This window comes from Sander vitreus, chromosome 19 (assembly GCF_031162955.1).
Source record: "Sander vitreus isolate 19-12246 chromosome 19, sanVit1, whole genome shotgun sequence".
Taxonomy (NCBI): domain Eukaryota; kingdom Metazoa; phylum Chordata; class Actinopteri; order Perciformes; family Percidae; genus Sander; species Sander vitreus.
In genome coordinates this window covers 8709934-8725930 of record NC_135873.1, presented here as the reverse complement: position 1 = coordinate 8725930, position 15997 = coordinate 8709934, and the positions used below count along the sequence as shown (strand labels likewise).

At 42.2% G+C, this 15997-nt stretch overlaps 2 protein-coding genes across 3 annotated transcripts; one reads left to right on the top strand and one right to left on the bottom strand.

The window, feature by feature from the left end:
- The first annotated feature begins 197 nt into the window (after positions 1-197).
- On the top strand, positions 198-5165 carry LOC144534476 (butyrophilin subfamily 2 member A2-like). Its single transcript, XM_078276415.1, has 9 exons — positions 198-414; positions 619-684; positions 1729-2106; positions 2192-2476; positions 2565-2657; positions 2734-2769; positions 3149-3172; positions 3265-3309; positions 3405-5165. The coding sequence occupies exons 1-9, from the start codon at positions 411-413 to the stop codon at positions 3974-3976; spliced, it is 1503 nt and encodes a 500-aa protein (XP_078132541.1). The 5' UTR covers positions 198-410; the 3' UTR covers positions 3977-5165.
- Positions 5166-5258: 93 nt separating this feature from the next.
- Positions 5259-14837, bottom strand: LOC144534474 (uncharacterized). 2 transcript variants are annotated; one of them, XR_013503553.1, is made up of 9 exons: positions 14690-14837; positions 12785-12894; positions 12483-12567; positions 12199-12394; positions 10421-11484; positions 9069-9868; positions 6520-6723; positions 6065-6395; positions 5259-5846 (listed from the first exon to the last, which is right to left on the bottom strand). XR_013503553.1 is itself a non-coding variant. In XM_078276410.1 (8 exons), the coding sequence occupies exons 1-8, from the start codon at positions 14830-14832 to the stop codon at positions 6151-6153; spliced, it is 2847 nt and encodes a 948-aa protein (XP_078132536.1). In that variant the 5' UTR covers positions 14833-14837; the 3' UTR covers positions 5259-6150. The 2 variants fall into 2 exon arrangements, 1 of the variants encoding a protein (XP_078132536.1); XM_078276410.1 differs by having other exon boundaries at positions 5259-6395.
- Positions 14838-15997: the final 1160 nt, after the last annotated feature.

Genomic DNA, 15997 nt, shown 5'->3' with positions numbered 1-15997 from the left:
TCCGCCCTGTCATCTCGCCATCAAATTAACAAGTGTAAGAATGAGATATTAAATATTATTACTCTAGAAACTTTCTTCTACATTTCATATAGGCCTATGGGTAAGTAGATGTAGGCATACTGAAAATAAAAGGGCTCATACGTGAGGGTGTGTCCGCCCTCTCAATCCCCCCTCACCCCAACGCGCCTGCTCTCCTCCAAAGGTGAAAGTAAAAGTAAATCTGTCGAGGACAAAGCGTGTGTTGGAGTGCGGGATTTTTTCAGGTCCACAAAGAAATTACACTAAACCGAAGCTGACTTCAAATATATATCTCAACTTGTATTCCCTTAATCCTTCATAATGCCTGCCTTATAAGCTACCTCGAATTGCGTGAAGGGAATTTAAATTCGCTCTGAAGTTCCAACAGCAGAATGGGTAGGCCGAGGTTTCATTTACAGTTTATCAATCGCGAAAAAGCCTATTACTCTGCTTTTGTTCTGTTGTTGTTATTCAATCTGTCTAATTTAAGTACAATTGTAAAGTGGGAGACCATAGAGGAGGAGCCCAGTCTGGTGTGTTACAGTTTGTTTAACGCAAATAGCCTTCTGTCATAATTTGCATCCCTACCATATTTTACAGGTGCGCTGATGATGCATGTGTGCCTTGTGGCTGCTCTTGGTGCATCTTTGTGTACAGCTGCCCCTGGTAAGTCCCTAGTTGTCTCTAGCCTACTTGTTATTTATTAAACTATTTGCATATACTAATTTATAGTGATTACTATTCTTCTCTGTCTGTTAAATTAAACTATTTGCATAGTAAGAAAACATAATACTAAGCCCACTTGCCCCCACAAGATAACATGGAGTCATTGGCTATCTTGACCGGGGCCCGAGGACAAAACATGCGTCTCTCTAACCAGATAAAGGAGACGCCATCGAGTCTGACCAGATAGAGGAAAGGACATCTAAACTGACAAGATAGACAATTGACGACATCCAAATTCAGTTATGATTGTATTTCACACATAAATAAGCTACTGTTTGAGGCTCACGTTAGTCACTTTCTGTACTTATGCTGTGAGTGCTGTAAACTGACCCTACTTGCAAGTAAACAAAACTTTGATATAACTTCAGTGGTTCCGTCTATCCTTTGATAATGTAATGATTCTAACACCTACATCTTCACATCTGTTTTCATTAATGTGATTTTCCCATTGTATTTCACTATGCATTACTCTCCATTCTTACCATTTTGTGTATCTGCTCAGTGCTTATGCAGATTTATTCACTTTTTATTGTTACTTTTTGTGCGAAACCTTTAAACTATGATTTTATATAAATATTGTAAATAATAAACATTCTGTAATATAGCTATAACATAAAAGTAATACATAATGTAGGTGGGGCAGTAGTACAGACAGTACCTGGGTTAGGAACTGGAGGGTCGCCGGTTCAAGTCCCTGTAGGGACCAAAGTACTGAGTGTGGACTGGTAGCTGGGGAGATGCCAGTTCACCTCCTGGAAACTGCCAAGGTGCTCTTGAGCTTGAGCAAGGCACTGATCCCTACCGCCCCATGTTTGTAATTCAGGCTTGTGTTTTGTGTGTGCAACTGAACAAACAGTGAACATTATTAATTTCCCCTGTGATAAATAAAGGTATTATTTTTCTTAGGGAGTACTTAAGCACTAATACCACTTATCTTAATTGTTACTTGAAACCAGAAAGAATTACAAAAAGTATTTTTTACAGTTTCAGGTGGCCTTCAGGTTTCTGTCAGGTCCCCTGTCTCAGTGCAACGCGGCCACACAACCACATTACCATGCTGGCTCAATCCACCACAAAGTGCAGAGGGTTTAGAGGTACGTTGGTTCCGTCCTGATCACTTTGAGTCCCCGATCATGTTTTACCAAGAACAAAGGTTTCAGGATTCATCCCAGGAAGCTTCGTACATGGGCCGAGTCTCATTTGGCTTAAAGGATGCAGCGTCTGGTGGGCTGACAGCAGGTGATTTGAGCCTGATGCTACAAAATGCCACGCTTGAGGATGCAGGAGATTACACTTGTTACATCAGCAGTGATCTGAGTGATCAGGGTTATGACCGTGCAAGTGTCAGTCTCATTGTGACAGGTGAGTCTTGTGAAAGTGGATGATTAAGGGTCCCTTCACCTTTACATCAAATGTTTTTCATCATCGTCCTCCTTCTTCTTCCTAGAAATGGGAACATCCCCTCTTCTGTCAGCCGAGTGGAAAGAAGATCACATGGTGAATATGAGCTGTGAGTCTGAAGGCTGGTATCCAGAGCCTAGTCTGCGCTGGTCGGATCAGAAGCAGGTTCTTACCCCAGAAAGCCTGAAGTACAGCAAAGACTCTTCTGGTCTTCTGGTCGTCCACAGCTGGCTTCTTGTCTCCAGCTCCACTGAGGTTTCCTGCACAGTGGGCATATCTAATAAAGAGCCAAAGGAGGCAAGAGTGCGCCTGGAAAACCATCCTCAACCTGGTAAACAGAGTAAAGGGAATTAGTTCCATGTGTACAACTGTTGAATTTTCTTTATTCGTTTTTCACTTCTTTTTCTTTTTTTCTTCAGAGTATAGATCGTCAGCGGCTGGATGGGTGGCCTTTGCTCTGCTCCTCATAGCCATGTTAGTGTTACTTGGAGTGCTGTGCTACAAAAAGAGAGGTACATGTTTAATTTGAGATAATCTTACATGTGTTATATATATGATATGAAATCCTGAAAATGTTCTGTGTTTCAGAGAAGAAAGACAAATCAGGAAATGTCCACACTGAGGGTAAGGACCACAGTCACATTAAACACATTAATGTATTACTCCTACTCAACATTTAGGTGAAAATTCATATGTGTATTACATGGGTACTCCAACGGTTTAGTATAAGATTTTAGTATTCAGCACTTATGTAAACTTGTGAGGCATATATTTAAAAAAGCACCTAGTCGAGTCAAGCTCCAAAACAGTGGATCCTACATTTTTTCCAAAATGCAACATGATAGTGTCTCATTTGTCTCATTAGACCCTCCCAGCTCTGGGAAAGCCCCCTTTTCACAGACTGAGTACCTCTCATGACAAATAAATTGACATCATGTGTAAAATCAGTGGAATGCCATACAATAACCAATGGGTTAAAAACATTTTGTATTTTCTTTCCCAGAGGATCATGAACTTTTACCAAAAGGTAAGAAGTAACTGTCGCAAAAGTCAGAGCAAAACCCTGACACAAAAATTGCTTGCTGTAATGATGATTGTACCTACTGTTCTCTGTTACAGAAGTGATCCAGCCAACACATCTATCAACAGCTAGCAAGTTTTATGGTAATCACTAGAGAATTTATTTAAATAACAATTATATGATTAAGTGTTTCTCTAACCCGACTTTTACTGAATTCATTCTAATGTTCAATTTTCAGTTAATGTTACACTTGACAATCCAACAAATCAGTATCTCAGAATCAAGAATGGTATACTGAGAGACGCCAAGTGTGATTTTCCTGATGGAGAAAAGGTTACCTGTCTCACAGCTATCAAAGGAACACCTGGCTTCTCTTCTGGACAACACTACTGGGAAGTTTCTTTGGGGAAAAAAGATCCTAATGTAGGTCCCAAAATGTCCTGGTGGGTAGGAGTTACAAGTGCAACTGTCATCCCTCAGAAGTCATATTTTTCTCCAAATACATCTAATGGTTTCTGGTTCCTGTCCTCTTCCCCTGACAGATCAGATAGCTTTCAGTTTAGCACAGAACCCAAGGTTTTACTGCCTCTCCGTTCCAGACCGCATACGGTTGGTGTGTATTTGAATTATGACAGTGGAGAGCTTTTCTTTTATAATGTGGATGATAAGAGTCTCATTGGCAGTTTAAAGGCGACTTTTACTGGTGAAGTTTTTCCATTTTTCAACCCTGGTAAAGATGACAAAGCAGCTATGGAAATATTACAGAGGACAGAAGATAGATTTGTAGATTTACCACCACAAGAGGCTTAATATCATCAATACCAACTGCTGTAAGCAAGCAATATGAAAACCTATAGAATCTGTTTTATGTTTCAGCACTGTAGTTGTATCGTGTTGAATTGAGTGAGTTTTAGTGTTTTTACTTTATGGTTTTCATTTAGTTCAGGGAAATCTGTTGAGTGACTGAAATGGGTGACCACCTAACATATGTAAACAAGTCATGACAAAATGTTATACAATTTTTTATGATAATCCTAATGATTTTTTTTAAGCTGTGAGAAGTGACAATACTCAGTTATGAGTATTATGAGTATGCTTGTACATATATATATATATATATATATATGAGTAAATATACCATTAAATGAATAGTTTGACAATTTGAGGAAATACACATATTTGCTTTCTTGCCGAAAATTACATGAGCAGATTGGTACTACGCCATCTGAGAGCAGTATCAATCTTCTCATCTAACTCTGCAAAAAAACACAAGTAGGCATATTTCCCCAAACTGTCTTTTATTTATTTAGTTATAGTGATAGCCTCGTGGTTAAGACGCATACGTGGCTAAGACAGATAATGTAGTTCTCCTGTGTTTGGCAAACTGTCAGTATGGATTACATTCATACATTTATACACTATTAGTAGAAATACACTAACATTTATTCTAATTTCACACTAATTAGAATGTGTGTATCATAAGTTATCATTGCCTGCCTGTTATGTTGAAATAGCTAATATTGTGACTCTTTTTGGCATTTAAGTCAATTTTTTTAACACTTTAATTCATGTATTATAAGTTATAATAAAAAAAGAAAAAAAAAAGACCATGCACAAAAAACATGAGAAACAGAGCACAGAGAAACTGGGAAGGATCTGTGAGGTAGCACTAACACAGTGGTAAGCCAGGGTGGCCAGGTAGCTACAAACCGACTTACAAAAGGGAACAATAACCCAACTCTGGTACTACAGTTATACATGTAAGCAAATACATACAATATACTTGACATCTGGAATGAGGCAGTATTACTTTAAGCTATGAGCTGATTATGGGCTGAATTCAAGTTTCAGTTTACCTTTGGTATATAGTTGTACAGAATGGTATTCATACGGTTTGTCAATGTCTTTCCAATGATTGTTGTTAAAATGTAAACTTATTCTACAATGTGTGTACGCTTTGTGAATGCCAGCTTTTTGAATAAACTCAACCAATATGGGATCCTATGTTTATTTGTTATTTCTATTTCCTTTGTATCACTCGGCATCCACAATGTAAAACTCACTTTACAATCAAGTTTAAGAAAACACAGCAAAATGTCATACACTTTAATAAGTACAGGTAGTATTTACAGTATATACACCATAACACACTGACATATTTGCCATCACTACTGTATATTTGCCATAGATTAGGAAGTATTTACATTGTGAATAAGACCGTAAGTTGATTCTGAAATATTTCTTTAAAATTTCCGATACACAATAAATTCAAGTAGACGTGCCTCGATACAGAATAGTCTTGACTATGACTATGGAAGAAGAGGTGTGCAAGAACCACTTCGCTGATGCATCATTGTCCGAACAATTTTTTTTAATACGCTCGTCAGTTGGGGGCACAAGTCAATATCAAACACAAACTATACAAGTTCATACGTAGTCTATCTGTGGGGATTTTAAAAAATCTGGACCATTGATTTCTTCCTCCAAAGCTTTACACATTCATGTTTGGTCATCAGCCTTCAGTGAAAGCAAACACTAGACCAACGACCATTTGCTTTAAAAATGTCCTGGTGGTCTAAAGCACAAACCACAACCTAGTGGATTGGTGTCACTCACTCCAGGGACATAGGTTGCATGTCACCTTCTCTCTCCTATATCTCCTGCTGCTCTCCACTGTCAACTATTTAATAAAAGGATGACATAAAAAATAAATCTTTAAAAAAAAAGCATTCACTGTGTTTGAACTCATATTCACACTTTTACGTACATCTTGTCCAACCGCTTAAAAGTACATCTTGAACAGACACTGGGCATCTCCAACACTAGGAGTATGAATGATCCTTAACTGGAGCAACCCATCTGTTTTCTTAGCTTAGTCAGTTTTATTACACTACTCACTTATGACTCCACCTTTTCTCTTCATTATGATTGCTGGTGGTTTATACATTATGGTATGTGTCCTCTGCCTCTGTCTGTGTTTGGCCCTAGCAGACGGAGGCAGCACTTTCCCTCCTCCCCTGCTTCTTCAGCAGCTGGATGCGGTTGTGGACGTAAAACTTGATAGACCTCCAGTCTCGCTGGTTGCTCACCAGCAGAGGGCAGAGTTCGAGGCAGCGCTCACAGTCCGCTTTCGCAGGGACTCGCAGCTCCATGAGGTTTCTCTTTAGGTGAGTCTCCACTGCTACACGCTCAGCTTCTGACCACGGGCGCTTCAGCACACCACGCTTCCCTGCGAGATAGAGGAGGAGATGTAACATAGTGTAAATGAACGGAAACAGAATGCATAGGCTCACATTTAAAAAGGAAATGACTGAAGCTTGGGAAGTCATAGACTGATCTTGGCAGATGGTTACCTGATTTGGGTGGAATGCATCTTCTCTTATGAACATTGGCTATTGACGGGTTGCCTGGAGAGGAAATGGGTGCTCTCTTCTTCCGTGGCGGTCGCCCTGGTCCTTTCTTCTTCACCATCACCTCAGCTTTCTCCTTAACTTCTTCCTTTTTTTCCTCTGCCTCTGAATCTTCTGAGAAGGAGTCTGCTGAGTTGCCAGACATTACTGTAGGACAGAGATGAAATAGAGGGTAGTTAACTCAAATCAAATGACTAAACATACAGCTTAACATTTTAAAATTGCGTGCAATATGTAATATATTTACTGTATTAAATCCAAAAATGACCACGATACGTCATCAGATATTAAGGTAACATGCTAAGCTGAAATAGGCTACTATGTTTTCTGACAGTAATGCTAAAGCCAGCATTTTCTCCTTTTGAAATTTCCGTTCCGTGACGGAATGTCTGTTTGTGTTTTGGCCTGTGTGTTTGTATCAACTGCCCATTCTGACAATTCTGACAGCCGGGATGGGTTGCCAGATGGTCTGTAAAAACGTAAACCCAGCACGCTACAGCTGTAGTACAGCCATGGAAGCAGCAAACAACGGGATCAACGGAGATAGATTGTACTCAACCTAAAAAGCCTCTGCATGTTTCTAACAGTTGCATGACCAGAAACGTAACAAACCCCAAGTAAATGTTGGAGATGTATTTGAAAGATGGAGACAGCTTAGAGCCCAAAAGGACTCTCAGTTGGCTAATTTCCTCCTGAACAGGTAAGCATTAGCTTTAGGCTAATTTACCACGGCTACTAGGGACAGGCATTTTGAGTCATTTCAACATTTGTGTGCTCACATTGAATTATATAGAGTAACGTTACTCGAGTTAGTTACTCGCAAAACAATTGAGACACAGCCAGTGAAGTGATCCCGACTCCATTACCAGAGGACCAAGCAAGCGGGCCACGGCTGTTTACAACGTGTAGCCTGTTCAGCGGCCGTAGCCAAGAAAGGGGGGCTGTAAATTGGGAAGAGAGGACCGTTTTTAGCAGTTGTTTCCGTAATTTTAAGCCAAGGAAGTGTGTCTGTCAGTGGGGTAGAGAAGACGGCGAGGTAGTGGTGTTTTTAGCGGCTGTTGCCATAATTTTAAGCCGAGTAGGTGTGTCGGTCAGTCAGCGAGGGAGGACAGCAAGGTAGTGGTGTTTTTAGCAGCTGTTGCCACAATTTTAAGCCTAGATAGGGTGGTTGTCAGTCGGGTGCAGAGCTCCGCGTGAGCTCTGGCTTTTATCACTGTTAGTGGTGGGCGGATCGATCCAAATATCGATACCAACGTTGGTACTGATATTGATCAATACCCGTGTAATGAGATTGATACTTTAGTTCAGTTTCTCTCCAGTATGCACTGCTGTGGTTTCATCAAAGAGGCGACCTGGCTGTCTGTGTCTGTGCCACCACATCCAAGTGCCGCTCCTGTCACAGCGCAGAGCAAGCACACTTTGCTCCTCCTCCCCCCTCTTGTGATTTGATGTTGTACCGTCACATGACTCAGCGGCGCCAGGCAAAGAAGCAAGCAAGGAGCCAGGCCCAGTGGCGGCCAGCAGCACACACACACACACACACACACACACACACAAGCAGCACAGAGACGGAACAGAAGAATGGCAGAGAGGAAGAGTAGCGCTGTGTGGCTATATTTTCAGGCCGAAAATGAAACAACTGCAAGCTGTATAATTTATAAAAAGGCTGTAAGATACAGTGGTATCTGTATCGTATCGGTATCGGCAATACTGGCCCTGTATTTACTTGGTATCAGATAGATACCAAATATTGCTAACATTAGCTACTCGGCTGTGCTGTGGAGTAATGTCTAGCTATGCAAGACTAGCGTCTAGCGACATTGATGCTGTGTTCTCAACCTGGCAACCTCCATGAACTTCGAGTCTGGGGAGGAGGGGGCGGGGGAGACAACTCTGTCCAGTATTTTGAATTTGGACTGCAGTAACTATTTTAAACACTAGCTGTCAGTATTACATATTGGACATTTAAGTACAACAGCACATAATGCAGATAGTTCTGGTTTATTTCAAACAGGTTTTAAGATATCTGCTGCTGAGACTTATGTTGCAGTAAACACACTTAACAGAAAAACTCAAGAACAATGTCTCTTTCCAGAAACACATGGGGATAATCCACAAACCTTGCAGTGAACATTTTACTATTTTCGTAAATAAAGCGGTTGTCAATTAGACCTGTAAATATTTCAACCAAATTCTATTAAATGCTGTTGTGGTTTTATTTCACCCATTTAAAGTAATTTAAGAGGCTGACATTCCTCCCTAAGTCCATTAATAGCTCCACTTTAAAAATAATGATCCATTAAAGTGAACACCACAGTATGTTGACACTTTGCATTATTCAAAACAGATGGCGGGAGTTCAACCTTAAAAAGGTTCTTAGAAGCAGAACCTGCACTGAATTCAACAGTGCATGCCTGAAATGCCTGCTGATGGGCCCCAGTGGCTTCAACATTTTCCCCTTAAGACAAAAAATGCATGACGTAACTCCTTACCATCCAACTCGAGACAGATGTGCTGGAGGCTCATCCCTCGGAAAAGCACGCCCTCCTTCTCTCCATAAAGAACAACACGACCCACACGACCCATCAGTGCTGGATCCCGTATGATAGTGGAGCAGTTTTGGGTCACATGGTACTCCCGTTCCAGGAACTCCTCCAGCCGTTTGGTGGCTCCACCTTGGACCTCACCCTCCTCTAAAAGTAGCAGTTGAGTAAGTATTGCTACCTGCCGCCGCACACGCGTCGCTGTCAATGCACCAGGGTTCTTGGCCCCGCTGGATCGTGCCAGGTTTCTCAGAAGGTCCGTGCCCCGGAGCGGTGTGGCAGGAGAGTGGTAGGGCCGGGAGAAGACATAGGGACTCTCTGGGTCCACGCCCACATTGGAGCTGGTGTGAAGGAGTAGGTCCAGGCAGGACTCACAGTGTGGCGGGAGAATAAGTGGCTGGATGCGACCACGCTTGCCCAAAACGCTAGCCCGCGGAAGGTTACAGAGGACCTGGCGCTCAAAGGGGGACAGGGGGGCTTCCATGCCAGAGGGGGAGCTGTTGCTGGAGCTGACCAGAGGGTTGATACGGTTGTGGTAGTCCTGGACAGTGAGCTTGGCCACCTCACATTCCCGGTGGCGGTTGTAGAGGATGAGAAGAGAGAGGCTGGAATGGCAGAGCAGGCGCCAGGCCTCGGCAGAGTGAGGAGAACGGGTTAGAGAAAGGAAAGAGGAGTGCTGCTGGCGGCGGAGGTAGAGGACCAAACAGGAGAGGGAAGAGAGCAGCGGAGACATGTGATGTCTCTGTATGCTAGAAAATAAGAGAGATAGGAAAAATGCCTTTAAAATAGCAGTTGAAACCACAAAGCACGACCTAAAACCCCAAACAGTAAATACCTAATTGGTGATAAGACTACAGAAAGTGATGAATGAATGATTTTGAATCAGCTGCCGCTCGTGACTGGAATGCTCTGCAAAAGATTCTCAAACTGGACAAACTAATTTCCATTTCATCCTTGTTCACAAACATATAATGCCGTTGCTTCTCTACATAATAATTTTCCCAGCTAAATATTTGACTGGTTTCTCCCTCTCTTACTCACCCATGTACCTGTGCACTTATCTCGTTATAAGTGTTTACTGTTGTCTATGTAGCATTTCAAATTGTATTTTATGTAATTTCAAAACTGTATGTATTTCTAATGTATTTATTTTCTAGCCCTCTATCCCTTTCCCTAAATGGCTATGCCACTTTTAAGGATGTTATTGTGAAGAAGAACCTGTTCTTAATGACTTGCCTGTAAAAATAAAAGGTGAAATTAAAAAATGAAAGTCAATGAAAAAGACAATAATCCAACCACACCTTACAATCTCTCCATTCTTCTCCTCTGGTGTGTTTTCTTCTCCACTGAGCTCTAGATCTTCATCTGGATCTACGTCTGGCTCAGGAGTAGGAGGTGGAACCAGCTCCTCTTGACTTCTCGAGCTTTCCACCTCCACCTTTTGCTGCTCTTCATGCTTTTCTCTCTTCATCCTCCGACCCCTTCTGGGAGTAGATGGGGGAGGTGGTGACGGACTCTTAACTCGTAACACCATCGGGGGTGTGGGGCGTTTTGTGCTGGGCGTTGGTAAGCTAGGCGCCTTCTTAGTGGCTGCAGGCTGAGCAGAAGAAGGTGGCGAAAGCGAGAGGGAGAACGAGACGCCACCTGTGCTCGAGCGTGTAGCTGGCGACTCCCTCTCCCTGGAGAAGAGGGGGGGGGGAGCAGGGTTGGAGGCCGAGGGCTGAGGGACAGCAAAGGAATGGCTGTGAGTGGTGGAGGACGATGAGGGGTGAGGGTGTGAGGCGCTGCCGTTTGAAGAGCTGTGTGTTTGCAGGTGTGCCAGCTCCATGGCTGTTCTGACCTCTGGCTGGTTGGCGTGGTGCTTCTCCAGGTGGCGTGCCAAAGAGCGATAGTGGCGGCCGCAGTAGGGGCAGTGCTGCCGCCGGCTCACTGTGGCACCGCTGGAGCTGCCAATGTTTATGTTAATATTGTTGTTAATGTTGGTGGTTGGGGGTGCCAGGCTGCTGCCTGGGGGCTGGGACTGGGATCTGGCAGGGGGTGCGACAGGTGCCGGGTGGGAGAAGGATGAGCAGGGGCGCCCAGGTCCACTGGAGGTGGTGGGCTCGCTCTTCTTCTTTGAATTGGTTGCTGCGGGCATCTTGCGCTTTTTGCGTCGGCGAAGCATTCGGCCCCTTATCTCCTCAATTTCCTCTTCTTCATCGTCGTCGTCATCATCATCGTCGTCTTCCTCCTCTTCATCCTCCTCACGGTCTGAGTCACTGGGCTCAGAGTGGGTGAGTGGGGAGGATGAGGGTGATAATGACCAAGAGGGGGTAAGGTAATCGGAAACAGAGAGGGACAATGGATGGGGGCCGGCCTCTTCCTCCTGGTTAGACAGATTTCAAATTAAAACAAACCATGTTAGCTCAACATGTAGCTATATCAACAGGATCTACAGTCACATTTATTTATCACATTTAAAGTTGTGATCAAAATGTTTCTGTTACTGTCAACAACAACAAAAAAAACGTGTGCTTCACAATACTGTCTGCCTTCCCTACCCACTCTCTGGCTCTCAGCCCAAAGCCATTCATGTTTAAACGTAGTTTGAAGAAGAGACAAACTTGTTGGGGAATCCTCATTGTGAAATGTCTTGTAATGTGTGACCCCATGTCGCTGATCACTTGTGTAATGTGCAAACCACAACAACTTCAAGATACCCCATTATAAGACAGACATTAGTGTAGTGTATAGGGGCCATTAGGGACAATTTATGCCGGTGATTTTGGTGTGTGTGTGTGTGTGTGTGTGTGTGTGTATTTATGGCAACAGGATGGTGTTTATGAGACTGACTAAAAATAAACTAGTGTCCATGTTCATGGTAATGAACGAACATATCACCCATTGCAACCGTATGGCTCATTTTATTTATTTTTTTAAGTTTCTGGACAATAATTGCACTCTGTGGCACAGAGGAATAAGCTACACCAGGCTTTGGCGACATATACACACTTGTTTGCAGGATCAATTAATTGTTGGTTTTGGTCTTTTCAAGGGATTTGAACAGAAAAATACAGAACATTACCAGTTAGTGGCTTACCATTGCATTCTCGCCCCAGTCCGTCAGGCTGTAGTCCACTGTGATCTCCTCCCCTTTGGCGATGTCTCGAATTGCTATGACAACCAACCGCACCTGTGTCCCACAGTGGACTTCTCGAATCCGGCAGTTGGGCGGCGGATGGAAGAGGACAGGTCCCCGAACACCACTCGCTCCCTCCTCCCCCAACTCTGGCACACTGGAAAATATAATGTGACACTAGCAATATCGATCCCCAAACTAAAAAAGCATCTGAGCACAGTTACCATGGCGAGGGTCCTTCTTACCAGAGCTGAGTGGGATCAGGGAGGTAGTAGGGACTGCCAGGTGGAGGGAGGCGGTCTTCTGCACCCTCTGGGTACTGGCCATCACCTGGGACAGAGTGGACTGTTTAAATCTAGCACATCTTAATTGCTTTATCACAAACCACAAGCCTTATGTTTGAAAGATGGAAGGTGGCTCTTCTTGCTAAAATACATTGCTAATTACAAAATGGTACACTTGTTTTCCATAAGCACCAAAATGGGTAAAAACACAAACAGCAGGGGTGTGTGTGTGTGTGTGTGTGTGTGTGTGTGTCTATATTTACCAGGGCTGTAGCTGTGCTCTGACATACTCTCCTCCTCCTCATCTTCTGTTACATACGCTCGGTCACACACCTTGACGGGTGTCCCCTTCCTTTTTCTCCCACAGACTCGCCTGTAAAATCAAAATCAAGGCTTCATTTAGCACAATGACAGGTTCAGACAAAGCAGTGCTCAAGATTTTCCTTGTGTGAATATTCGATCAGAGGGCAGCCGATATGAGCAGAGCATGTCATACCTGTGGCAAAGCAGTTCTTGAATCTGTTCATGTAACATTTTCTTAGGTGGGTGACTCATCCACAACAACAATAAGGCTATGAACTACTTAACTAGCGATGGTGGCAGCAGTGGTGTTGACAGTGTAATTGTTGCTACTTCATATAAATGTAATTTGAATGTCTTTGATTACAAGCAATCAAAACAAAGACATTTGGAAATTTAGATTTCTGTGCATCTTACATATATTGCAGGTTTGAGTATAGTAGAAGAAGAGCAGACCCTAAAAATAAATAAATAAATAAATATATATATATATATATATATATATATACACACACAAAAGGAGACGTATCAACTAGGCTTCATTTAAGCTTTTAATTTTGCCCGAGTTAATCAACTTCATTATTGATCAGTTTGATTTCATTTCACCATTTTTTCATCATTTAGCCAAGATGTCACAAAATAGTGTGTGTGAAATATACCCATCATAACTTCCAAGAGCTAAAAGAGACATTTTGTTATTTTTGCTTGTATTGCCCAATCAACAGTCCAGAACCCAAAGATATGCCATTTACAATTATGTAAAACAGAGAAAAGCTGAAAATCCTCATATTTGATAAGCAAACATTAGATATTTTTAACTTTAACAATTATTGAAATATCAAAATTGTTGACAATATCTGTCAACCAACTTAATGATGAATTATTTATGCAGTAATTAGATATGTTTGTGTTCAGGTGAATACTGCACACAGCCTGGCCAACATTCTTGGCTTTAATATATTTTAGTACCACATCATTGCTTGCTTGTTTCTAGCAGGTTTACTTGGCAATCCAGGTGTAAATCAGTCCCTGGTTAGATGTGGTGATCAATGGCCATGATTAAGAAACACACATCTACTGTAAACAGGCAGATATTGTGACAGCTGATTTTAGCTATCTTGGTTATCATAATAATTTTTAATCTAAATATTGGAAATGGCCACACCCCTCCATCCAATCACGTCAGACTGTAAATGCATTAACAGAGAACTGATTAGCACAAAAAAAGCGTCCCTAATTCATTGAGCCTGGTGACAGTCAACTGTTTTTTTTATGGATTTTAGTCATAGTCAGCAACTTTGTTACTCAAAGCAAAACTGGCCACGATGAACAGTCAAGCAGTGTTCAGAGCATAATAACACTGACGTGACGGTGGTTTGTTGGATATTATGTTCCGGGATCTGCAGTCTAAAAAACCTGACACAACAGGGGTTATCGAAAAGAGAGCAGGTCACTGGCCAGCTAGATACATAGTCGATGATTCCTGCTGGGTGCATGCTTAACGTTACATTATGCTAAACCAAAGCTAGCCTGTTAGCTCCCAGCAGCTAACGTTGAGACTTGTGTCCCGACAAAACATCAAAAATAAAAAGGCTGGCGATTAAATACAAGCTCAGGCGGGTATGGGAAGACACAACCTCACAGTACACAACAGCTGCAACCATAATCAAAGAAAAAATCACTTCCCCTGCTCCGTTTTCTCCATTATAACGCTGAAATCATGCACGCGAATAAAGGCTTCTAACGTTAACTAAACAAATGTGCACGCTCGCAGCGCGTGCGTCTCAGGCTCTAGCATTTCGCTCATGAAACCCCGGTGAAAACAACCCCGCGCGCGGACAAACCGGAGGCCGGCTGTGCTCACTCACCCCCGTGGCGGCGGCGGTTTGCTCCCATCCCCGTCGCTGTCGAGGGTCGGTGGCTCCCGGTAGTCAAAAGGCGACCGTACATTCTCCGCCATTAGGACTTCCTTCCCTACCTCTCGCGCTCCGGTAGATTGCACAACGCGCATGTGCACAACATCCTTGGGGTTCTAATGGTAAAATGGGGTGCACCCTCCTCTGAAGAAAATAGACCTACAACCTCAAGATTCAAATTTAGAAGATGCACTGATTGATACAGTATTGTATCTATTCAATAGGGTGTGTTATCTTTCATGCATTCACGTGGAAGTGCAGTCAAATCAATACTTTGCTGTTTCAGATTGGTCTGTAAGCACGTTGACCCTGATGTTCTGTTTGGGGGTCCTCTTTCACAGCTGAACACTGCTTTACCAGCTTGATAGTTAATAACTTTTCTCAATTTAATGATAATTGCTTATAAACATGATTTTAATCGGACATGTTTCAGAAGTGCACCATAATTATTTCTTCATCACAATTAAATGTTCTGTATTCTATATGCTACTGAAGTAAAAGTACAAGTATTATCAAGACATTTTACTTGAAGTATCAATAGTAAAATACATATTTTGCAAAAAAATCCTCTGCAATTAATTCATTATTACATATAATATTATTATATTGTTTATACTGATGCATCCATGCGTGCCTAGCATTTTACTGGAGCTTGTTTTACCCACATATACAGCTAGGCAGTGGTGTAGTCTAATGTATTGTAGTGGGTATACTGTCCTGTATATATATATATATATATATATATATAATGGCCAGAATCTGCCTTTGGGGGGGGGGGGGGCCATATCATAGTAGGGGGGGGGGGGGGTTTTGTCCAATGCCTCCCAACCTATAGTGGTCTGGGTGTTGAATTCCATAAAGTTATATGTTTTTTATGCAAAGTCTTTATCTGAAAAGTAGTTATTGAAGCTGTCAAATAAATGTGGTGGAGTAAAAAGAAAAAAACTAGCCTACCTATGACATGTGGTGGACTAGAGTACAAATATAAAGTAGCATACAATGGCAATACTAAACTAAAGTACAAGTGCCTCAAAACTGTACTTAAGTACAACACATGAGTAAATGCACTTAGTTACTTTTCACCACTGTGTAAAACATGGTTGAATGGATATTTAAATGTTCTATATCTGTGATTTGTGTTGACAGTAGTTTTTGCAGCACAACCCCCCAAATCCCAAACATATGTGCTCAGAAGAGAAGTCCAACAACAAGGTGTAATTGAGTCTAACTTGACCCCTAAGATAAGCAAAATCACTATGT

Excerpts from the sequence above, each read along its gene's own strand:
- LOC144534476 (XM_078276415.1), top strand. Across the intron at positions 2,770-3,148 it reads AGGAAATGTCCACACTGAGG|AGGATCATGAACTTTTACCA; the intron begins GTAAGGACCACA and ends TTTCTTTCCCAG. Across the intron at positions 3,173-3,264 it reads TCATGAACTTTTACCAAAAG|AAGTGATCCAGCCAACACAT; the intron begins GTAAGAAGTAAC and ends TCTCTGTTACAG.
- LOC144534474 (XM_078276410.1), bottom strand. The coding sequence starts at position 14,832 with ATGCGCGTTGTGCAATCTACCGGAGCGCGAGAGGTAGGGAAGGAAGTC. Across the intron at positions 12,895-14,689 it reads AAACCGCCGCCGCCACGGGG|GCGAGTCTGTGGGAGAAAAA; the intron begins GTGAGTGAGCAC and ends TTGATTTTACAG. Across the intron at positions 9,869-10,420 it reads AAGAATGGAGAGATTGTAAG|CATACAGAGACATCACATGT; the intron begins GTGTGGTTGGAT and ends CTTATTTTCTAG.